This window comes from Panthera pardus, unplaced genomic scaffold (genome assembly GCF_024362965.1).
Source record: "Panthera pardus isolate Hobbes unplaced genomic scaffold, ASM2436296v1 HiC_scaffold_8, whole genome shotgun sequence".
Taxonomy (NCBI): domain Eukaryota; kingdom Metazoa; phylum Chordata; class Mammalia; order Carnivora; family Felidae; genus Panthera; species Panthera pardus.
In genome coordinates, this window is record NW_026527013.1 from 140,462,031 (window position 1) to 140,487,856 (window position 25,826).

Genomic DNA, 25,826 nt, shown 5'->3' on the forward strand with positions numbered 1-25,826 from the left:
CTTCCAGGAGGTGAGTCTCAGGGACACTCCCATCCCGTCATAAAGTAGCCAGATCCTTCGTTGCCAGTCACTCTGATTTCCTGTTTCCCTTGTCCCAGGTGAGAATCCTAGGGCACTTTTGTGCTCTCCTCGGTTCTCGGTGAAGAAGTACAACTGCTGCCTGCTCTTCTCATTTTCAAGGGTAAATGTGCTCAGGTTTTTATGGACTAGTGTAGGGGGACAGAAAGAACTATAAATATTAATGAATCCTTATAATGGCATTACAAGGTTGACTTTGCAGCTAATTTTTCTTTTCGGATAGCACCTGTCACACATTTTGATATATGTGATGTACTAGATGTATTTGTTTATTTTCGTAACAACAGCAGTAATGGTTATTAATGATTACTCGTATTCTCCTAGATGTGGTAAACATGCTAACAGCCAAAAGAAATTTGATGCTGAGTAATAATTTGTTAATTAACTATTGCTTCTTTGAGTTTTGGGACCCGATCTGCCTCCTCTTCTGTGAAGTGGAAGCAGAGCTAGCTGGTTTGGCCAAACTGATGCATAACCAGCAAACGTTGTAGAGATGTCTGCATTCTACGCTAATAATTGGTTTTGCTATTCTTTGTTTTAAATGTCACTTATTCTTGTGTCACTTACTTATTCCACTCATCCAATTTAAACGGTCCGGATAAATGACATTTGACAAGGTAGAAAAATATTTCCATCGGGCTGAGGGAAGAGTTTGAAGGCTGAGCTTGAATAGGTTGCTTTCCGAGTGGACTCCTCCACAAGATGCCAAGAAGCAATCACAGGCGAATTCATGCAAGGCACAGTAACGGCCAGAGCCAGTTGATCTGCTGGTAGAGTCATGATCCGGGAGACTTTCTCATGCAGGTTCCCTCGCAGAATGTGCTGGGTGCTGATGAATGCCATTGGTAAGGCACGGCCACGTCATCGGATGTGGCTCCACTGTGGTATGAATTTGTTGAGTGTCTCACTTCCACCAACCAGAACAATTCCATAATGCTCACATATTTAGAGTAAAAAATAACTTTTTTTTTAGTTTCCTAGAGAAGCTTTCATGTTGAAAGGTCTATGAATCATTAAATAGACCTTGGACTTTGCCTCCTTTTGTCATGCTTTTCCCTGCCTTTCATATAGAAGAGGGTGGAGGCAAGGGACAATATTAATAATAACAGGAACAACTTACTTTTTTTTTTTTTTTTTTGGTATTTACTATGTGTCAGGTCTCAGGGAGGAACAAGAAATTGCCTTTACCCTGTTAGATTCTATGCCTGGAGCCTATAAATTGAACTGACAAAAGACAGATTAACGGGAGAAAAACATACAAACCTTAGTTAATATTTTTACATGTACATGGGAGACTTCATGGTAGTTTAGTCACTTATAAACGTTTCTTTGAGGAGTCTTCAGACAGATTGGATTCTTTTCTGGTTGCTGAAGAGATTAAATTAATGAGATCGGAGAACTTGACCAAGGCCACTTAATAAGAAAGGGCCTGTTCTTGGTATTCAAAACTCAAGTGTGTCAGACTCCAAAGCTTTTGCTATCAGAGTGGCTTGATCCATTCCACAGTAAAAAATACATTTTCTACTGAGACCCAGTGTACACATATGTAAGTATATAACGGATGGAAAACGGTTCATAAAATAATATCCTTCTACATGTGATGATGGTATTCTGGTGATTCCTATTCTGACCTGCCCTATTCTATCCTACCCCAGTCATTCCACTCTAGTCTGTTTCACTTATTTATTTGTTTTTAGAAAAGTGCTCATTACAACCAATTAAATCAGTTTTATGGCCCACTAATAGTCTGTGGCCTGCACTTTGGGAAAAACATGTGAGGAATAGGCTTACCCAACATCACTTTCTTGGATAATCATGTTCACAACTACTCTCCTAAAATGCACAGGACTGCTTAGGTGATGTTTTAGCCTTTGTTCTGCCGTGCGTTTTTGTAATTATGCTTTGGCCACAGGTGGCCTCAGTGTGGAGGCGTTATCTGAGCTTCCCTATTTCCCTGAACTAGAAGCATGTGATCTCCTCTGAGGCCAAGTGGCAGCAGCCTCCCAACCTATAGGTGAAGATAAGGGGCTGATATCATTGTAAGGACAACTTTCACGGAGTTTCTAAAATTTGAAGTAAATTTTGCTGCTATGACTCTTCCTCTTACCTTCTGTCATTTTTTACATTCTTTCGAGGAGAGGTAGAGTCCTGTTATACCCCCAAACTTCTCCGTATCATCTAAAAATTTCAATATCCACAGTAAACATTTCTTTGGCATTCTAGCACTAGGAATTCACAATCCCTAAATTTTTCTAGCGATACTCCTAATCTAATTATATATACTGGCTTTTCTGGTTGCTGTAAGTCAAAAACAACTGTCTCCACACCGGACTACAGCTGTGTTTCTTATAGTTTGGGGTAAATGCAAATGAACCATAATAAGCAAAATTTCATAACATAGGTAGTCCAGCAGAAATAATATGCAAGTCTAGATTTTACAAGCTTCCTGTAAAAACTACTTCATAGGGAGTGAGATTGATCTAGGTATTACCAGTATATCTTTCAAGAGTTAATACCTAAAGATTGAATAATGTGAATCTTCCAGCTCTCGCATAGTAGAGCTAAAAGTGGAAACAACGTCTCAATCCTTTTTCTGGATCTGGGCTCCTTAACCCCTTGGCTGTGGGTGTCACTGGCCTTCTGGTCCCATTGGCAGATGAAAGACTCTGTTAAGATAGAAAGAAAAAAGTTAAAAGTGAATGTATGAATTAAAAAAAAATTTTTTTAATGTTTTTATTAGGAGCCTGCTATCTCACTAGGTGCCAAATATCTTAAATTGATAAGAAGGAAAATAATTGTCATATTGTCTTCTGAAACTGAGCTCGTATCTTGTTCCTTTTTTTAAAAAAAAATTTTAATGGTTATTTACTTTTGAGAGGGCGAGAGACAGAGTGTGAGCAGGGGAGGAACAGAGAGAGAGGGAGACACAGAACCAGAAGCAGGCAACAGGCTCTGAGCTGTCCGCACAGCTGTCAGCTGTTTGTGTTAGACTATAGCGCTCACTTCGGCAGCACGTATACTAAATCGTATTAGACCATAGTGGCCACTTGGTTCTTTGATATAATCCCATGTGTAGATTTAGTAACTATAACTTTGACAATTCAGAGAAATAAAACCCAAAAGTCATTTGACTGGTCCAGGAAGAGAAACATTGGTTACTGCTAACAGAAGACCAAATGTGAACTCATAGCTCACGTTGTAGCTAGGATACCTTTGTGAACTTCATTGCGCGAGTCACCAGTAATCACAGAGGTACTTGGTACTCCTAAACTTTGACTTGATTGGTACTAAGGCCTTTTGCCTATTTTGCTAGGCAGCCGAGACATTGCAATTACAGGGAACTAGGGCTGGTCCCAGGTTTATGATGGTGGGATATTGGGTTGATGGCATGTCAGGCATTACCAAGCTCAGTCTGGGGCTTGGCAAGTGGCATTGCAGAGAAGATCTCTAGCAAAGCTATTGTGTTTTAACTAGCCTCTAGAATTTAGAGACTCTTTAAGACTTTATTCAATTATTCCAGTACTTAATTTCAGTCATATCTGGGTGTGTCAGTGCCTCATGCTTGGCTATAGAAGACATAATTGTCTTCTGAGTAATGTTTGAACTCTGTGGCTTCTGGATGCTATGCTTCATTTTTTGTTTGAACATTTTCATTTTAAAGTGGTACCATAAGCCACAATTTTGAATTTACTGAGATTCCAAGTACATTGAGTTCATTTACTTAGTTAAATGATTAACTCATCAAGCATGCATAGTAGTGGGGACTGACAAAGATTCTCTCTTGACTATGATAATCATGCTCATTGAACTCTCTTTTTGACTAAGTCTCAAACGCTGCTGAGTTTCTGCATCCTTCCCTGTAGAAGCTAGTTCTAGTAAGAATCCTGTTAAGTCAGTTTAGCAAGAATTCCCATCCTTCACATCTGGTCACCTGGGATATCTGATTAGGTCTCCTAGTTTCTACTATCCTCCAGGTGATGCCTGATCACCCTGGTCTGCCTTTAGCAAGAATCCTGTTAGGTCAGTTTAGCCAAAATCTTCCCTTACCCCAGATGTTCCCTCAGTAATTTTCCATCCACCGCTCCCTCCCCCCCCCCCCCCCCCCATTTTGCTCCATGGCCGTAAAGTCCCACTTTTTCTTGTTGTATTTGGAATTGAGTCCAGTTCGATACTGAGGTCTCTTTCTCTTACTGCTCTGGTATTTTCTTTGCTGGCTTTGTAAATTCTGGATGATACATTTTGATTTTTGTTTGAACATCTTCATTTTAAAGTGTCCCCATTGGCCGTAATTTTGAGTTTATTGAAATTCAGAGTATATCAAATTTATTTATTTAATTAACGAGCTCATGTATGTATCTATTGAGTATCAATTAAGTGGCTTGGAAATTTGAACAACAACCTAATCTTACAATTAAGGGTACATTGTATACATTCTTTCATAAGGTCTCTGGGGTCTACAAAGATATTTTGGACACAGAATGTCATTATAGGTCCATTCATGTTCTTTCCAAAGGAATTTTCTTCTTAGAATAAGATGAATTACTTTCTTATTTTCAATTAAACACTTTTGGTATTAAGCTATCTTGCATCTTCAAAGCTGAAATATTAATATCTTTTATAACATATCAATATAACTTGCTTAAGGCTTCAACATTTAGAATTCATGCTTAATCATGCTGTGGTTTTCTGGCGTCTGAGATGTATTACTTTCTAATTATATCATGGCTCAACAGGACAAACTTTTATCGCATAAAATGAACATGTATAAATTATATCTCTATGTTTTACTATATCAATTAAATAAAATTTGATTTGGGGAACTGCTTTTGAGAGATTTTGTTATTTATTTGGCTCTCTTTTTTACTCTTCTCCCCTCTCCCTTCCCACCCTCGGGAAAGGAGCAGGCTTCAGGAAACTAGTGTTTTCCTATAAGTAACAAATGTCAAACATGGCTTTCTCTATCACTTTGAAAACATTAATGCTAATTCATTTTAATTTTGTAAGGAGAAATTACTTTTCCAGTAGATGCTGTACTTCCTTGAAACCAGTTCATTCTTCATCTATACTAGACTACGGGAAATCTTTCATTAATTCAAACAAATGCTTAACAGTCAAAACAACTGCAGTTAGGACTTGTTTTACCATTGGGTTCTTAAACTCATTTCAAATGTTAATAAAAAATTTATGGCATTTTTACATAAATTTTCCATCCTTACCAATCCTTTTTGTTGCTATAAGGCACTTGAATTTTCTGGGATTCAACACACACACACAGGTCCTCCTCCCTCCATCACACAACATCTTAAAACATTAAGTCTTTCCTTTTTTAAAAAAAATTTTAATGTTTATTTTTGAGAGAGAGAGAGAGAGAGAATGAGAGAGCAAGAGCAGGGGAGGAGCAGAGAGAGAGGGAGACACAGAATGTGAAGCAGGCTCCAGGCTCTGAGCTGTCAGCCTGGAGCCTGATGGGCTTGAACTCATGAACAGTGAGATCATGACCCGAGTTGAAATCAGATGCTTAACCAACGGAGCCACCCAGGAGCCCCAAGTCTTTCCTTTTTAAAGGTTTATTTATTTTTGAAAGAGAGACAGACAGATTATGAGTAGGGGAGAGACAGAGGGAGAGTGAGAGCCAGAATCCAAAGCAGGCTCCAGGATCTGAGTTGTCTGCATAGAGCCTGATGTGGGGCTTGAACCCATGAACCATAAGATCATGACCTGAGCTGAAGTCGGATGCTTAACAGACTGATACCCAGGTGCACTGAGATTAAGTCGTTCCTTAATTGACTGGGTGAAGAGTTCCTTTTTCTTACCCAACATGCTGAATAGTGAAGAGTATTTAGGTTTTTCTGGAGCAATTTCTGACCTGCTGACATTTCAGAGGAAAATTTTAAAATTTTGCTTCAAAAATAAGTTGTCTGTTTTTCTTTCCACTGCATAGCCCTATAAAGTGTCTGTGAAAAAGAATTAGAAGTTCTGTAATGTGCCTGTTTTTAAAACTACCTCTTTAGTAGAGGTAGTTTGACACTTAGTGCTTAGTAGTGGATAAATGGACTAAGAATGAACAATTTCTGGGGCGCCTGGGTGGCCCAGTCGGTTAACCGTCCGACTTCTAGCTCAGATCATGATCTCACAGTTCGTGGGTTCGGGCCCCATGTCGGGCTCTGTGCTGACAGCTCAGAGCTTGAATCCTGCTTTGGATCCTCTGTCTCCTTCTCTCTGCCCCTCCCCTGCTAACACTCTTTCTCTCTCTCAAAAAATAAATAAACATTAAAAAAATTTAAAAAACTAAAAAAAGAATGAGCAATTTCTTTTTCTTTGTTTTTTAGAAGATTTTATTGTCAAGTAATCTCTATACCCAATGTGATGCTCAAATTTACAACCCCAAGATCAAGAGTCATGTGTTCCACCAACTGAGCCAGGTAGGGGACCCAAGAATGAGTAATTTCTTTAGCCTTGAGGAGCTCCAGCCTGTGCAAAAATTATCTGTGGGAGACACTGACAAAGTTAAGACAAAAGTAGCAGAAGGAACCAAAGGACAAGAATAATAATGATAATACTGAAAACACTAATACTAATACTAATAAAGGGAAAGGGGAAGAAGGAGTTGATTGAATGCCTCCAAAACTAGTATGAACTTCTCTTGTTTCATCAAGTGAATCATCATATCTATTTCTGGCCAAGTGATTTATTAGACATAGCTTAGTAAGAAATTTCCTAGAAAAAAAATCTTGCTTGAAGGCGCCTTTCTTTGCTGAAAGCATGAATAAATTTTTGCTGCAAGAGAAGAAAACTGCACATGGATTTTTCTGCTTGGGGGATGTTATGTTGGTCTCTTAAGTTTGCTCAGAACTCAGCTTAGATTACTATAACTTGTAACTGGAGGTACAAGTCAGCCTTTGAGTTGAAATTAGAGACCAAGTAGAACTTCAGAAATGATACACAGCCTATGAAATGTAATTAGTATATAAAGGCTACAAAAAGAATAAATTTGGGGCTGGGAGCTAACTCGAAGTTTTGCTTTGTACTTTTCATGTTAAAGAATGATTTCCAAAGTATTTATGGAGGTAATTTAGATACATTAAAGTTACCTTTAGCATCCTGAGGCTAGGGGCTATTTGATGAGTATTGTCACAACGCATGTGTCATGTTCAGTTGTTCTGGGGACAGTAGGGTAATGGGGAGTGAGGAGGTGCCGTGGAAAGACATCTTAAGCCGTGGGGCTCTCCATCTTTTCCCCTCCCTTCAGTTCTCATTTGCTTTCACCGAAGTTATAATCTTGGCTTTATCAGTATTTGTCCACATTTCTGACTTTTCACCTTTATATTTATAATAATAATTTATATTCAAAATCTATAATAATTTTAATAGTAAGAGAATTGTATCTAAATTCAGTTCTTGGGCTGTCTGAGTGGCTCAGTCAGTTAAATGTCCGGCTCTTGATCTCAGCTCAGATCTTGGTCTCAGTGTCATGAGTTTAAGACCCGAGTTGGGCTTGTAGCCTACTAAAAAAAGTAAATAAGAATATCAGACAAGAGGTGTCCAAAGACAGCCCTGTGACTGACTTCTACATCTATTAATTATGATTTTCTAGAAACAAAGCATTTGTTCTGGAAATAAAGCATTTGTTGTGGAAGAGCAGATCTTACAATTAAGCCAAGAAATGTAGCTGTTTTGTTTGATTTTTTCTGTCTGTGACTTTCTTCTCCTTACCTCAAAAATTCCAACTACTAAGTCCTTCAAAAAGTAAAACAAGAACCCCTTGAACAAGCATCCTAGCGAATAAACAGTAAGAAGGCGGATGGTTCTTTTTCTCTTTCCACTAAAGAGAAGCTGAGCTTCAAATCTGTTCTGGCAAGATTCTGGCATTAAATTTTTTTCTCTCCCAGTTTTTACTTGAAAAACTATATGGTAGTTGAATGAAAGAAAGTTAGAAGATCAAAAATATGTAGGGGCGCCTTGGTGGCTCAGTCGGTTAAGCGTCCAACTTTGGCTCAGGTCATGATCTCATAGCTTGTGACTTGGAGCCTTGTATTGGACTCTGTGCTGACAGCTCAGAGCCTGGAGCCTGCTTCGGATTCTGGGTCTCCCTCTCTCTCTGCCCTTCCCCTGCTTGAGCTCTCTCTCTCTCTCTCTCAAAAATAAACATTAAAAAATTTTAAAAAAATCCCATAATTATTTAAGCACCTCATCTTTGGGGATTGAAGTTGCTTTTAATATTTTCTCATGTCACAAATGCCACAATACATAGTGGTTAATAATACACTGTAAGTGTCTGTACCTACCTACATAGTTTTCATTACAAAATAATTTTGGACTAATTCTCAGATAAAACATTCCTGGCTCAAAGGTTTAGCTAGCATGTGTTCCAGTGATAAAATTTCTTTACAGCAAGAATAAGAATTAATTAAATAGGATTTGGGGTGTAGTCAAATCTTGAGCTTTTAAATTTATTCTAAGACAAAATGATTTTTTAAAGGAATGTTAAATACTTGCCAATGCTTTAGGAAGACATTAAAACCAACAGGCTTCTGGCCTGGACACTACTGAAGACAAGTTTGGTGGTTGGCCTATGAAAGGACTTCTGGGTAAATATTACTGTTAGGAATTAGGGGGATATCAAAGGCTTAGCAGGAGTGCTTTAAAAGGGCAATTATTCAGACAATGAGCAAGTAGGACACTTGAGAAGCAATCTCATAAGTATAAATTGAGAACAAGCCTTATACATACTAGTGGAGAGATGCTAATTATCTGGAGTTAAGTCAGGTAAGATTTTTCTAGGGAGATGAGATTCCTGTGTTACGTCCCTACTAGATGCTCTAAATAACAGATGTTTTCTAGATGCTAACCCAGGTCTTCTCCAGTTCTGTGCCCCTAGGCTTTGTCCAGAGATGTATGAAGAAGAGTTAAATTTGTTTCATAAAAAAATTTACATATTTTTGTACCTACACATAAATTGTGTGTGTGTGTGTACACAGACGTCTATGAATATGTACGTCTTTTATTTAACCTTTTACTCAATTTACTTTCTCTTGTACTAACACAATAATGCAATTCCATAGTTTCTGTCTTCCTCTCCCTTTTTCTCTCCACAGAAGGGGGTCCTGCACTCCATGCCTACACCTTTTTATCTCCCCTTGTTCACATACACCTCGATCCCACCAAGCTGTCTCCCAACACCTGTGGAGATCCTTCTGCCACTCCACAGATGGATTTTCTGGGTGTTCCAAGTGATCTGACCTCAATACAACTCTGTTTGAGAGGAAATCCCAGTCCCCCTATTTCCCCACCATCTTAACTCCTCCTCTATTCAATTTACTTTGAGATATGATGGAGCACTATTCCAAATAACACTTAAATTTGTTCCTCAGTAGGAGACTTTGGTTAATTCAATAGTTTCTAGCACACTTTTGATCTATTACTTCTGGCAGAAGTGACTCTACCTGCCCCCCTTCAGGAAAAAAAAAAAAAAAAAAAAGAAATCTCATGATTCAATGAAAGGTTGTTTTCAAATTTTGACCTGCCACTATAAAGTGGTCTTTCAAGAAATAACAAACCCAAATGAGAAGTTCAACTGAAATTAATTTTTATTTAACAGGCTTTTGCTAAGATATTGCTTGACACAGCATTCTGTACAAGTAGGAAGGCAAAATAAAAACAGCCACATTCACTTCTCTGTAGGCTCAGTAATGATCAGGGTAGATGAGACGAATGTCAGCTATTACAGGATTTGTATCCTACAGAAGAGAAAGTAACTTTATTGACTCAAACACAAGATCCCTCCATCTTCAAAAATTGAATTAAACTCCTGCACTTAATGTTAAGAGCTTGGTAAAGTTTACAGTCTCTGATACAGAAACATCAGGTAACAATATATTCTATATTTTCTTTTTTTTTTTCAGTTATAGATGAAACAACTTGCAAAACATTCTTGAAACACGAAGCAAGAAGAGTAATATTTAAAAGTAACATGATCATTATACGTCTTTATCCATCAATGTGGCTTCATTCCACTATCTCTTTTCTGTGCTTATATCTTGCATGAAATATTGGATAAGCCAAAGTGCGTAGGAAGAAATTTTCATAGTCATTCATCTCTGCAATGGGAATGCTCATGTTCAAGCGTATCTTCTTTAGGAGCTTTGTGGAGTCCAGTGGAGCAACACAGGCAGTGTTTACCTTCCTTCTGATTCCGTGTTGCTTGACTCAGGATTTCACAGCACCCCCTTTAATCCCAACTATTTCTTTCCTCTGGGGCTGGAATGTCCCAACTGAACGTTGTGCTACACAGTTTAACGTGCAGCTAGATCTGAGCCTTTTCTCTATAACAGGAAGCCCCCTAAAAAGTGCCACTGGACAAGCCATTACATTATTTTATGCTGATAGACTTGGTTACTATCCTCACGTAAGTGAAAAGACTGGCCAAAGTATACACGGAGGAATCCCTCAGTTGGGATCCCTACAAAAGCACTTGCACAAAGCCAAGAATGACATTTCCCATTACATAGAAACAGAAGGTGTGGGCTTGGCTGTCATTGACTGGGAAAACTGGAGGCCTATCTGGGCAAGAAACTGGAAACCTAAAGATATTTACAAGCGTCTGTCTATTGAATTGGTTCAGCATCAACATGTACAACTTAATGACACAGAAGCAGCCGAGAGAGCCAAAGTAGATTTTGAAAACGCAGGAAAGTGTTTCATGCTAAAGACTTTAAAATTGGGAAAATCCCTTCGGCCAAATTATTTATGGGGTTACTATCTTTTTCCTGATTGTTACAATCATAATATTAAGAACCCCAGTTACGATGGAAGTTGCCCTGATGTAGAATATAAAAGAAATGATGAGCTCAACTGGTTGTGGAATGAAAGCACGGCCCTTTTCCCATCCATTTATTTGAATAGCAAATTCAAATCTTCTCCAAATGCCTCTCTCTTTGTCCGTAATCGTGTTCAGGAAGCCATTCGGGTTTCTAAAGTATCCAGTGCTAAACAGCCACTTCCGGTTTTTGTCTATACCCGTCCAGTTTTTACTGACTTGGATTTAAAATATCTTTCTGAGGTGAGTAAATCAAGGTGTAAGGGCTATGAATCAGTGTTCACAAATGGTGTTTAGGGAATTCAACATTATTTTTGAAGGGAGTGAAATTTGGCTTTAAATATCCTTTAGGAATATGCACACAGGTGGTAGTTCTGCATTATTATGTGAATGCAAAATAAGAATATATTTCATTTTAGTGTAATCATATAATATCTTAGCAACAATGAAAAAACTAGATAGCACAGACGATGTAGTAATTCAGTTCCCTTTCTTTTTATTTCATGGGTCTGCCCTTTTGTCAATAAGCAATTAAAATAATAACAGAAAAATCTATTTTTGTTATAGTAGGGTAGTGGTGGCATGAAAGATAGAAATAAATAGTGGGAAAATATTTAAATTATTGCTTTGATGTTACTGTCCTATGCATAACATTTCTATTTTATTTCTGTTAACTCTTTCTGTCACTTTGCCAGGGTGACCTCGTGAATACAATCGGTGAAACTGTTTCTCTGGGTGTCTCTGGAATGATAATATGGGGAAGTCTCAATTTCAGCCAAAATGTGGTAAGTTTAATTGATAGGAAATCGATGAAAACATTTCTACTTCTAACGTTCTTGAGAATCGTGGTGGTACTGAATCATGAAATCAGTACTGTGCTTGGCACATAGTAATGGGTGCTCAATTAATACTGGTTGCATCAAACTATCCTTCATTTGCGTGGTTATGTTATATGGCAGAAAGCATTGTACCTGTTTTCCAGTGAGGAAACAGAAATTCAGTGAAATTTATTCAAGTTCTCTAGGCTATCTGCCTAGTAAGTAGCAAAAACAGGACTACAGTCTCAGTTTTCTGACATAGTGTGTTTTTCTGCATTGTACTGTGACATCTCTCTCCTCAAAAAAACCTGTGAGCTAGTCAATGAAAGAATAGTCAGTTCATTCATTCATTCATTCCAGTTTATTAGGCACTTACTTTACTTCCTCATTTAGTCATTCAATGGCAGTTTATTACAGGGGTCAGCAGATGATGACCATGGACCAACTCTGACCTAGTACTTGCTTTTGTACAGCTCAAGGGCCAAGAATGATTTTTACCTTTTTATTTTTATTATTTTTTTTCTGAAGACTATGCAAAATTTAATAGAAAGAAAATGTTTCTATGCCCTGCAAAAAGAAAAGTGTGAAGATACAGGAAGCAAAATGTTTAAAAGTATAGGTGACTTAAATATATATATATATATATATATATATATATGCATATATATATATTAATGTTTATTTATTTCTGAGACAGAGAGAGACAGAGCATGAGTGGGGGAGGCGCAGAGAGAGAGGAAGACACAGAATCAGAAGCAGGCTCCAGGCTCCGAGCTGTCAGCACAGAGCCCGACGCAGGGCTCAAACTCACAAACCGTGAGATCATGACCTGAGCTGAAGTCGGTAGCTCAACTGACTGAGCCACCCAGGCACCCTGAGGTGACTTAAATGTTTTTCTTTACACTCAACTATATTTTCCTTTTTTTATCATTTATTTTTTAAAATTTAAATCCAAGTTAGTTAATATATAGTGTAATAATGATTTTAGGAATAGAATTTAGTGATTCATGTAACACCTCGTACTCATCTCAACAATTGTCCTCCTTAATGCCTATTGCCCATTTAGCCCACCCCCCAACTCAACACCCCCTCCAGCAACCCTCAGTTTGTTCTTTGTATTGAAGAGTCTCTTATGGTTTGTTTCTCTGTTTTTATATTATTTTTGCTTCCCTTCCCTTATGTTAATCTGTTTTGTATCTTAAATTCCACATATGACTGAAATATGATACTTGTCTTTCTCTGACTTATTTTGCTTAGCATAATACACTCTCACTCCATCCACATTGTTGCAAATGGCAAGATTTCATTCTTTTTGATTGCCAAATAATATTCCATTGTATATATATACACCACTCCTCTTTATCCATTCATTAGTTGATGGACATTTGGGCTCTTTCCATACTTTGGGCATTGTTGATAGTGGTGCTATAAACATTGGGGTGCATGTACCCCTTTGAAAGAGCACTCCTGTATCCTTTGGATAAATACCTAATAGTGAAATTGCTAGGTAAGAGAATAGTTCTATTTTTAATATTTTGAGGAACCTCCATACTGTTTTCCAGAGTTTTGCACCAGTTTGTATTCCCACCAGCATTGCAAAATAGTTCCTCTCTCTCTGCATTCTCCCCAACATTCGTTGTTGCCTGAGTTGTTCATTTTAGCCATTCTGACAGGTGTAAGGTGGTATCTCATTGTGGTTTTGATTTGTATTTCCCTGATGATGGGTGACGTTGAGCATTTTTTCATGTGTCTGTTAGCCATCTGGATGTGTTCTTTGGAAAATTGTCTATTCATGTCTTTTGCCCATTTATTCATTGGATTATCTGGTTTTTGGATGTTGAGTTTGTAAGTTCCTTATAGATTTTGGATACTAACCCTTTGTCTGGTATGTCATTTGCAAATATCTTCTCCCATTCTGTCAGTTGCCTTTTAGTTTTGCTGATTGTTTCCTTCGCTGTGCAGAAGCTTTTTCTCTTGATGAGGTCCCAATAGTTCATTTTTTGCTTTTGTTTCCCTTGCCTCTGGAGACATGCCAAGTAAGAAGTTGCTGCGGCCAAGGTCAAAGAGGTTGTTGCCTGTTTTCTCCTCTAGGATTTTGATGGCTTCCTGTATTACATTTAGGTCTTTCATTCATTTTGAGTTTATTTTTGTGTATGGTATAAGAAGTGGTCCAGGTTCATTCTTCTGCATGTCACTGTCCAGTTTTCCCAACACCATTTGCTAAAGAGACCCTTTTTTCCAAAGGGTATTCTTTCTTGTTTTGTCAAAGATTAGTTGGCTATACAGTTGTTGGTCCATTTATGGGTTCTCTATTCTGTTCCATTGATATTTGTGTCTCTTCTTGTGGCATACCATACTGTCTGGATGATTACAGCTTTGTAATACATCTTTAAGTCCAGAATTGTGATACCTCCAGCTTAGTTTCCTTTTTCAGGATTGCTTTGGCTAATTCAGGGTCTTTTCTGGTTCCATACAAATTTTAGGATTGTTTGTTCTAGCTCTGTGAAGAATGCTGGTGTTATTTTGATAGGGATGGCATTGAATATGTAGATTGTTTTGGGTAGTATCAGCATTTTAACAATATTTGTTCTTCCCATCCATGAACATGGAACGTTTTCCATTTTTGGTGTCTTCTTTGATTTCTTTCATAAGCTTTCTACAGTTTTCAGTGTATAGATTTTTCACCCCTTTGGTTAGGTTTGTTCCTAAGTATTTTTTGTTTTTTGGTGCAATTGTAAACGGTATTGATTCCTTGATTTCTTTCTGTTGCTTCATCATTGGTGCATAGAAATGCAACCTATTTCTGTACGTTGATTTTATATCCTGCAACTTTGCTGAATTCATGTATCAGTTCTAGCAGTTTTTTTGTGGAATCTTTTGGGTTTTCCACATGCAATATCATGTCATCTGCAAAGAGTGAAAGTTGGACTTCCTCCTGGCCTATTTGGATGACTTTTATTTCTTTGTGTTATCTGATTGCTGAAGCTAGGACTTCCAACATTGTGTTGAATAACAGTGGTGAGAGTGGACATCCTTGTCATGTTCCTGACCTTAGGAGGAAAGCTCTCAGTTTTTCCCCATTGAGGATGATATTAGCGATGGGTCTTTCATATATGGCCTTTATGATCTTGAGGTATGATCCTTCTAGCCATACTTTCTTGAGGCTTTTTATCAAGAAAGGTTGCTGTATTATGTCAAGTGCTTTTTCAGCATCTATTGAGAAGATCATGAGGTTCTTATACTTTCTTTAATTAATGTGATGTATTGCATTGATTGATTTGTGGATATTGAACCAGCCCTGCATCCTAGGAATAAATCCCATTTGATTGTGGTGAGTAATTCTTTTAATGTATTGTTGGATCTGGTTTGCTAGTATATTGTTGAGAATTGTCAAATCCATGTTCATCCTGGAAATTGGTTTGTAGTTCCCCTTTTTAATGGGGACTTTGGTTTTGGAATCAAGATAATGCTGGTCTCATAGAATGGGTCTGGAAGTTTTTCTTCCATTTCTATTTTTTGGAAAATCTTCAAAAGAATAAGTGCTAACTCTTCTTTAAATGTTTGGTACAATTCCCCTGGAAAGCCATCCAGCTCTGGACTCTTGTTTGTTGGGAGATTTAAAAAAATTTTTTTATACATTTATTTATTTTTGATAGAGACAAAGCACAAGTGGGGGAGGGGCAGAGAGAGAAGGAGACACAGAATCCGAAGCAGGCTCCAGGCTCTGAGCTGTCAGCACACAGCCTGACACGGGGCTTGATCTCACAAACTGCGAGATCATCACCTGTGCTGAAGTCAGACGCTCAACCTACTGAGCCACCCAGGTGCCCCTGCTGGGAGATTTTTGATTACTGATTCAATTTCTTTACTGGCTATGGGTCAGCTCAAATTTTCTATTTAATCCTGTTTCAGTTTTGGTAGTTTATGTTTCTAGGAAATTGTCTGTTTCTCCCAGATTGCCTAATTTGTTGACATATAATTGCTCATAATATTCTTTTGTTATTGTTTGTATTTCTGCAGTGTTGGTTGTGATCTCTCCTCTTTCCTGTGTGATTTTATTTATTTGGGTCTTTTCCTTTTTCTTTTTGATCATACTGGCTAGTGGTTTATCAATTTTGTTAATTCTTTCAAAGAACCAGCTCCTGGTTTCATTGATCTATTCTATTGTTTTGTTTAATTTTGTTTTTTGATATCATTGATTTCTGCTCTAATCTTTATTATTTCCCTTCTTCTGCTGGTTTTGGGATTTATTTGCTGTTATTTTTCCAGCTCTTTTAGGTGTAAGATTAGTTTGTATATTTAAGACCTTTCTTCCTATTTTAGGAAGGCCTGGATTGCTATATACTTCCCTCTTATGACTGCCTTTGCTACATCCCAGAGGTTTTTGGCAGTCATGTTTTCATTTTCATTGGCTTCCATGTACTTTTAAATTTCCTCTTTAATTTCTTGGTTAACCCATTCATTCTTTAGTAGGATGTTCTTTAATCTCCAAGTATTCATGGTCTTTCCAAATTTTTTCCTGTGGTTGCTTTTGAGTTTCAAAGCATTGTGTTCTGAAAATATGCAAGGTATGATCTCAATCTTTTTGTACTTGTTGAGGGCTGATTTGTGACCCACTATATGTCTATTCTGGAGAATGTTCCATGTGCACTCGAGATGAATGCGTATTTTGTTCTTTACTATGGAATGTCCTGAATATATCTGTTAAGTCCATCCAGTCGAGTGTGTCATTCAGAGTCATTCAGAGTTTCATTGTTGATTTTATGCTTAGATGATCTGTCTGTTGCTGTAAGTGGGATGTTGAAGGCCTCTACTATTATGGTATTATTATCAATGAGTTTCTTTATGTTTATGATTAATTGATTTACATATTTGGGTGTTCCCATTGGGGGCATAAATATTTACAATTATTAGATCTTTTTGGTGAATAGACCCCTTAATTATGATAAAATGCCCTTCTTCATCTCTTGTCAGTCTTTATTTTAAAACCTAGTTGGTCTCATAGAAGTATGGCTACTCCAGCTTTCTTTTGATGACCATTAGCATAATAGATGGTTCTCCATCCTCTTAGTTTCAATCTGCAGGTGTGTTTAGGTCTAAAATGAGTCTCTTGTAAGCAGCATATAGATGGGTCTTGTTTTCTTATCCATTCTAATACTCTGTGTCTTTTGATTGGACCGTTTAGTCCATTGACAGAGTGAGTACTGAAAGCCATTGTGTTGCCTGTTGAGTTGGTGTTTCTGGTGATGTTGTCTGGTCCTTTCTAGTCTTTGTTGATTTTGGTCTTTTTTGTTTTGTTTTGTCTTTTCTCCACGCAAAGCATCCCCCTTAAAATTTCTTGCAGGGCTGGTTGAGTGATCATGAACCCCTTTAGTTTTTGTTTGTCTGGGAAACTCTTTATCTTTCCTTCTGTTTTGAGTGACAGCCTTCCTGGATAAAGGATAAAGGAAATATTCTTGGCTGCATACTTTTCCAATTCAGCATGTTGAATATATCTTGACATTCCTTTCTGGATTGCAAGTGTCTGTGGATAGGTCTGATGCACACCTGATCTGTCTTCCCTTATAGGTTAAGGTGTTCCCCCCCCCCCCCCACTGTTCATAATTCTTTCCTTGTCTGTGTATTTTGTGAATTTGACTGTGATATGCCTTGGTGATGCTCAGTTTTTGTTGAATCTAATGGGAGTTCTCTGTGCTTCTTGGATTTTGATGTCTGTGTTCTTCCCCAGATTAGGAAAGTTTTCTACTATAATTTGTTCACATAAACCTTCTACCCTTTTTTCTCTCTCTTTATCTTTTGCGATTCCTATGATTCAGATATTATTCTTTTTTAATAAGTCACTGAGTTCTCTAAGTTTTGTATCGTGATCTTTTGCCCTTGTTTCCCTCTTTTTTCCTACTTCTTTATTCTCCATAATTCTATTTTGTAAATCTATGATTCACTGCTCTGCTTAGTCCATCTTTGTTGTTGTGACATCCATTTGAGATTGCATCTCAGTTATAGCATTTTTAATTTTGTCCCGACTAGATTTTATTTATCTCCACAGAAGGGGAGTCTATGCTTTTTTTAAACCCTAGCTAGTATTCTTATTATCATGGTTCTAAATTCTAGTTCAGATATCTTGCTTATATCTGTGTTGATTAAGTCCCTGGCTCTCATTTCTTCCTTGTCTTTCTTGTGGGGTGAATTCCTTCATTTTGTCATTTTGGAGGAAGGAAAAAATAAAATAAAATTAAAATTAAATAATTAAAAACAAAACAAAAAAATCAAATAAAGGAAACTAGATTCTGGGTGAGTTTTGGTCTGCTTATTGAAAAAAATCTTGATAGAATAGAGAAAAAAGGGAAAGAAAAGGAAGAAAAGGTAAGAAAAAATTTAAAAATTAAAAAAATTATATAATAAAATAAAATGAAATAAAGAGAATGAAATGGAATAAAAAATTTTAAAATAAAAAATAAAGTAAAAAAATATTTTTCTCTTTTTGTCAAGTTCTGTGGCTCAAGTTATGCAATTTTTTGTATTAATCCTCAGATCAATTTCCTAGGTGTTCAAAATGGTTTGGTGCTGATCTGGCTGCATTTCAGGGACAAGACAGTTTCAGGGTCTCCATGCTGCTCCACCATCTATCCCCATTATTAATTAAAAAAATTTTTTTAATGTTTATTTTTTGATAGAGACAGAGTGCAAGCGGGAGAGGGGCAGAGAGAGAGGGAGACACAGAATCTGAAGCAGGCTCCAGACTCTGAGCTGTCTGCACAGAGCTCGACATAGGGCTTGACCTCACAAACCATGAGATCATGACCTGGGCTGAAGTTGGATGCTCAACCGACTGAGCCACCTGAGTGCTCCCCCCGTCATTATTAATTTTTTAAATGTTTATTTTTGAGAGAGAGAGAGAGAGAGAGCATGAATGGGGAGGGGCAGAGAGAGATGGAGACACAGAATTTGAAGCAGGCTCCAGGCTCTGTGCTGACAGCTCAGGACCCACAAACAGTGAGATCATGATCTAAGCTGAAGTTGGACACTTAACTGACTGAGCCACCCAGACACCCTTGATTTTAACCTTTTTAAATGGATGGGGGAAAAAAGCCCCAAAGGAACAGTATTTATAAGAGATGAAAATTATGCAAGATTTAAATTTTAGTGCATTATCAGTAAAGTTTTATTAGAACGTAGTCATGCTCCTTAGTTTAGGTGTTATGGCTGCTTTTGCAGTGCCAATAAATAATTGAAGAGCTATGGCAGAGACTGTATCATTCAAAACGCCGAACTATTTACTGTCTGTCCCTTTACAGAATACTTTTGCTGACCCTTGGGTTATTGAACATCTCTTATGATTAATGCCAGATAATTGTTTAGGTGCTAAAAATATAGTAGAGAACGAAGCAAACTCCCTTCACCATGGAGCTGCATCCTCACAAGTGGATATACAACATAGAGAGGATACATCAGGTAGTGATAAACATAATAAAGAGCAATGAAGCAGTGTAGGCAGGATACAGAGAGATAAAATGGTGTTATGGGGCAGTCTGATGAGGTGCTGTTGGAGCAGAGATCTGATGGAAATCAGGGACCAAGTCTCTGGATGCCTGGGGGTGGTAAGTGCAATAACCTTCAGGCTGGAATGTGCTTGCCAAGGAAGACCCAGGAGGTCAGTGTGACTGGAGTGCAGTGAGCAAGGAAGACAGAGGTAAGAGGTGTGGTCAAGTGAGAGGCAGAGCGTTGGATATAGGGCTTCCTAGGCCACCATGTGGCTTTTACTCTGAGATGGAAGGCCACTAGGAGGTTTGAGCAGAAGAGTTGCAATCTCTGGCAAACATTTCTTACTTAGCTGAGTTGAAGATTGATGGTAGCGGGGCAGGAGAGGGAGAAGGGAGAGCAGGTTGTTGATGGCTTGCACCACAGGTGCTGGCATGTGTTTTAAATATAACCTAACAGTAGAACAGAGAGGATTGACTGAGGGATCAGGTGACAAGGACAGATAAGAGAAGTGGTTAAGATGACTCCCAGGCTTTTGGCTTGAAGGAGTTGCCTCTGAGATGGGAAAGACTTTAGTAAGAATGGTTTGGTGGGGGTTGGGCAGGGAGGAAAGAGCCGGGAGTGGCAAGAGGGTGCATAGGCAATTGGGAATTACTTTTTAGAAATATTACCAAATTGTTCGAAACTCCTCTAAGGGAGAGGAAAAGGAAGTCTTATTTTCCACAGGTTATATTTAGTATTGTCTATTTTAGGTAAAGTTCTGAGTAAAACTTGTTCCATTAGGAAAAACATGTCTATTTTTGTTCAGTATAGATGAATTGTATTCATTTTCTCCTAATGCATTTCTTTAGTTCAAAAAGCCTTTAACTGTCATCACCTAATCCTTTTCCCGCTTCCTTTATTTTCAACTTCGTTTAATTCTCTGTAGCAGGTCTTTCTCCCCCACCTCTTCAATCCTCTTGAGTCAAAACAGGAGTAAAGCTGTCGTCTGGACACTGCTGAATTGGAGCTGAACTTTTTCTTCTCTAACAGATGTGGAAATACTAGCCATGTAGGTGCCAGGGAGAACATCCCATGAAGTTCACGACCCAGGGTTTTTTTCCTAGGATCTACAGAGAAGAGACTTTATACGGCACTCTAAGACCAGAAGAGACCTTTTGATCTTTTGTCCTTCAGATAGACTCGTTATATTGTTACTTCATTTATAAAAGTACTCAATAGTAGTCACCTTTATGAGAATCTTTCAAGGTAATCTGAACGCTTCTACCTACGTGGTAGAACTCTGTTATCTCTGACTTGATCACCCATAAAGAGAAATAACATAAAATATAAGTTTGGAGAAAGGTATATGTCCCTTTTGCAAATAGTTCATGTCAGAAAATTATTTAAAAATTATAATTTTCCCGAATATATTGTAATTTTCAGTCACTGTTTCTGAAACCTTTAAACTCTTTTCTCAAGGATCTTATTAATTCTATGATGGAATCACTTATAAATTCTCCATACTACTTACATTTTTTTTTTTTTTTTTGAGAACTGAGAACTCCACCCTTAACCCGATGAGGAATGAATCAGGCATTCCCCAATTATTAGTATGGTGTGACATACTATTTAATTGTCACCCCTGTTTTTTTTTTATTGCACTTTAATATTAGATTTACATTGTTCTACATGACTGTCAGATCATCTTCAGTTTTAGTCATACAGGGACAGTTCTTCAACTTAAATATGGTTATTTTTACCTAATGACACTGCCTTGAAATTATCCCCTGTGGACTTTGTTTTATGTATTTCTGCTACTTTCCCCAATTTATGATTATTTTGAATGATTCTGAATGTTAGTTCTATCATTACTTCCGCTTTTTTTCTATGCCATTTGTAGTCAATAGAATCATGGATTACTTGTCTTATTTCCTCTGATTCACTGGCAACTGGAGAAACTGGTAATTGCAGGTTTAATGACTAAAAGTGACTTAAAACGATTGTTATTCGATGTAAGCAAACTATTTCCTTCTATTCCATTTTGTTAGATCCAGTGGTGTGCCAGGCAGCTCCTACTGGTCCCAGCTCATGAGACCTGATTGTTAAATATTCAGAAATTTTGTGAACTGATTGTTAAACACAATCATTATTAAAAATTAAATTATAAAGACTTAGAATGAAATTAATTACATTAAAAACAAAAGTAACAAATACTCAAAATGTATCAGTTACGTACTTCACTTTATTATCATCCATCCTGTTGAGGTTATGTACGTCTGTTGCATCTGTATAAGCAGAAAAGGTATGTACCAGTGTGCTTCTCCTCACCATACTTCCATTCTGTATGCTTGATTCCCAATTCTTCACTCAGTGATTTCAGGTTGATAGCTTAAAATTGGCCATGGTATATGTGTTTGCACCATGGATATTGACAAAGTCTAAAAACCAGGTCCTATCTTTTAGAAAGCCAGTTTTAGATCCTTCCAAAGACTACATCTTGTGTGCGCGAATGATTCTCAAACTGTTCTCATCCTTCACTCCTCTTTTTGCCCAGCTCTGGTCTCTTAGGTCACCCAGACCGTTTTCTGAACTCTGTAAATTCTCCTATATCTTGGCCCTGGGAATACAGTGTTGAAGAATTTTGACAAAGTGTCTGCATCATGGAGCTTATATTAAAGTTGGAGGGATAGACACCATACACAAACAAGAAAAATATTTGATGTGATAAGTACTATGCAGAGAATTAAAATAGATGTAAGTAGATAGGAAAGGTGTCTGAGTTTCAATTAAAGCTGCAGTCTGATCGACAAGATTAAGTGACCGTGCTAAACATTAGCGGAAAGAGCACTCCAAGCAGGGGGGACAAGTAAGTGCAGTTTGAAATGAATGTGCCATGCTTATGAAACAACTAGTATGCCTAAGGCAGAGTGTAAGGGAGGGGCACTCGAGAGGAAGGAAGGGTTACCTCACACCAGGCTGTATATAAGTTGGAAGAAGTTGAATTTTATTCTAAACACCATGCAAAACTAGGATTAAGAAGAGGTTTTCTATTGCTGCCATAATAGTGACAACATGCTTGGTTTAAACAAGAGAGAATTATTATGCTACAGTTCTATAGGTCAAAAGTCCAGCATGTATCTGAAGGGGCTAAAATCCAAATGTTCGTAGGGTTGCATTCCTTTCTAGGGGAGGAGCCTCACTTGCTCATTGGGGCTGTTGGTAGAATTCATTTCCTCATGGTTGCAGCAAGGAGATGTCTATTTCTGGCTGGCTATGGCTAAGGGTCATTTCCAGTTTCTAGAGGCCACTACATTCTTTAGCTCTTGACCCTGTCCTCTATCTGCAAAGCCAGCAATGCTGGGTTGAGTCTCCTTTACCTTGGAATTTGTTCTCTTTCTTCCATCTCATTTTTTTAATCCCCACTGGAAAATTTTCTACATTTTTAAGGACTCATTGATTAGATTGAGCCCATCCAGATAACTCGGGATAATCTCTCCATCTCGAGGTCCATACTCTTTTTTTTCTTTTCTTTTTTTTTTTTTTAAATTTTTTTTTAACGTTTATTTATTTTTGAGACAGAGCATGAACCAGGGAGGGTCAGAGAGAGGGAGACACAGAATCTGAAACAGGCTCCAGGCTCCGAGCCGTCAGCACAGAGCCCAACGCGGGACCGGACTCACGGACCGCGAGATCATGACCTGAGCCGAAGTTGGCCGCCCAACCGACTGAGCCACCCATGCGCCCCTCTTTTTTTTCTTAATGTTTATTTTTGAGAGAGAGAGAGAGAGAGAGAGAAGGAGAGAGAGAGTGAGCACATGAGCAGGGGAGGAGCAAAGAAAGAGGGAGACAGAGGATCCAAAGTGGGCTCTATGCTGACAACAGAGAGCTCACAAGGGGCTTGAACTCACAAACCGTGAGATCATGACCTAAGCCAAAGCCGGACACTTAACCTACTGAGCCACCCAGGTGCCCCTCAAGGTTCATACGCTTATCTGTGAGTCATGTCTGTAATGTTCCTTTTGTCATGTGCGGTAATAATCACAGTATCCAAGGCAATAGGGTATAGACATTCTTGGAAGACCCTATTCTTCCTACCATCTATGGCATCATCTCAAGGAAGATAACAAGAAATAGATTCAAATGGAAGCTGCCAAGATTCTTCGACTCGCCTTCTGACCTACCACCACCACTTCCTTTGGTCTGCTGGGGACTGGCATAGCCAGCTCACTCGACGAAACTGCGGATCATGAAAGAAAGTGACTATCTTCTGTGTTTTTAAAAAGACAGTGTCCCAGTTTTAGAACGCACCAGTCTCGAGATGAATCATTTTCATTACTCATCACGCGTGCTCTGACAAATACGTATATTTGTAAAAGAGCTGTCATAATTCACCCGTAACATTTAATATAAAGTATACTCAGTTGAACCCGTTTAGTTGTTTTGAGTTAGCAGTTGAGAAACCTCTCTTTCTCATTCTGTTTAAACTTGTCCCACAAATATGAATCTTATTATATCTATTTATAATTTATTCAGGGCTAACCAATGACATATACTGGGCCTCATGCTAAGCACTTTCATATACATTGTATGTTTCCATCTTCACAACAACCATATGAGGTACCTGCTATAATTATCCTTATTTTACAAATGATGAAGCTGAAGCATAGCCAGGTTAATTGACTTGTTGATTGATAGGAAACCAAGACTTAGAAAGCTTGAGAGAGTCCCGAGGTCATACAGCTAGTCATTAATAGAACTGTGACCAGTCAGGGAAGAGGGGCCTCAGAGACCATTTTCTGACCACTTGCTCTGCCATCCTGCCCCATTAGTTTCTGAATTATTGAAGAAGTCCAAGGCTAGGTTAAAGTTAAGGTTCGACTGGTCAGTTATTCAGCGACATGAAATGGCACGTGAAACTTACCTACAAAAGTACAAAAACAGTTGGCACAATCTCGCTCGAGAGGGTAAAAAAGATAAACTATTTCTTACCTCTTGCTGGGTCTTGTTTTATCATGTTTCCTTAGAAACCGCTTACACAGTGAATTAATCCACGTCTGAGCTAACTTGTCCCTTGATATTCTAACCTTCTTATAATTTTACAGCAATCTTGCACAGAGCTTGACAGTTACATGAAGAATACGTTGAATCCTTACTTAATCAATGTCACCCTAGCAGCCAAAATGTGTAACCAAGTGCTTTGCCAGGAGCGAGGAGTGTGTGCAAGGAAAAATTGGAATTCAAGCGACTATCTTCACCTGAACCCAGTCAGTTTTACTATTCAACTTGAGAAAAGTGGAAACTACACAGTGCATGGGAAACCCACACTTGAAGACCTGCAGGAATTTTCCAACAAATTTTATTGCCTTTGTTATGCCAATGTCAACTGTAAGGAGAGAGCTGATATGGCTAAGATTCATACCGTTAAAGTATGTATGGCTGAAGATATCTGTATAGATGCATTTCTAAATGCAGAACCCAGCGATTACCATTCCAGGTGGAAGAAACATGACACTCTCGGCAATATCTTATCCTCCATCCTACCTTCCACAGCATCTCCATGTGTTCCTAGTCAAGATCTCAGTAGGTGCCGCAAAGCCAGATTTCTAGCTAGAGAAACTAGAGCCGACTCCACCCAAGTGGGCTATTAGATTGTATACATTCAAAACAGAACAAAACAAAAATAAACAACCTCTTCAAGTACAAGTTCAGTGCTTATTAAATTTTCTATCTACATACATTGTTTTAATATATTTCACATTTATATACATACATATTTTAATTTTTTAATATTATTCATTTTTGAGAGAGAGATGGTGAGAGGCAGAGAGAGAGGGAGACACAGAATCCAAAGCAGGCTCCAGGCTCTGAGCTGGCAGCACAGAGCCCAATGCAGGGCTTGAACCTACAAACTGTGAGATCATGACCTGAGCTAAAGTCAGATGCTTAACCAACTGAGCCACCCAGATGCCCCTCACATTTTTATATTTAGTAGTTTAGCTAGCTTAGATTATTTTTTTGGGCAAGTGATAATGCCTATATACTGGAAAATCTATATTTAAAATGTGAATCAAAACTCATGGCCAAGATAGTATTTTGATTTTATGAGCACAGATTGCTTTTTTCATGATTAAATTGAACTTGTGATTATTATTAATTGCTAAACAAAGGATATGTTGGCTAGCACCTTTAATTTTCAAAATTGTAGTCAGGATAGTGTTACTTCTAAATCCATTGATATCACATTTTGATTTTGGAAATCAAAATAGAATATTCGTTATTAATGTTACAGAGAATTTGTTTTGTAAGATGATATCCAACTTTGTATTATTATTATTTTTTTTAGTGTTCATTTACTTTTGAGAGAGAGAGAGAGAGGGAGAGAGAGAGAGAGAGAGACAGAGCATGAGTAGGGGAGGGGCAGAGAGGGACGGAGACAGAGGATCCGAAGCAGGCTCTGGGCTCTGAGCCGCCAGCACAGAGGCCGATGCGGGACTCGAACTCACGGACTGCGAGAGCATTACCTGAGCCGAAGTCGGATGCTTAACCGATTGAGACACCCAGGTGCCCCCCAACTTTGTATCTTCTAATTGCCATGAATCTATAGCAAATATCTTACATACGGAGAATGTATATGTAGAAGTAACAGCTATCTG

The 25,826-nt window shown here is 38.1% G+C and overlaps 1 protein-coding gene across 2 annotated transcripts; it reads left to right on the forward strand.

Annotated features, from left to right (window-relative positions):
* Nucleotides 1-24,876, forward strand: SPAM1 (sperm adhesion molecule 1). Of its 2 annotated transcripts, none has more exons than XM_019452615.2 (4): nt 1-98; nt 9,981-11,137; nt 11,590-11,679; nt 24,276-24,876. In XM_019452615.2, exons 2-4 carry the CDS (start codon nt 10,181-10,183, stop codon nt 24,819-24,821), a joined length of 1,593 nt encoding a protein of 530 aa, XP_019308160.1. In that variant the 5' UTR covers nt 1-98; nt 9,981-10,180; the 3' UTR covers nt 24,822-24,876. The 2 variants fall into 2 exon arrangements, with proteins under 2 accessions (XP_019308160.1, XP_019308159.1); XM_019452614.2 differs by lacking the exon at nt 1-98 and adding an exon at nt 146-181.
* The last annotated feature ends 950 nt before the right edge of the window (nt 24,877-25,826 follow it).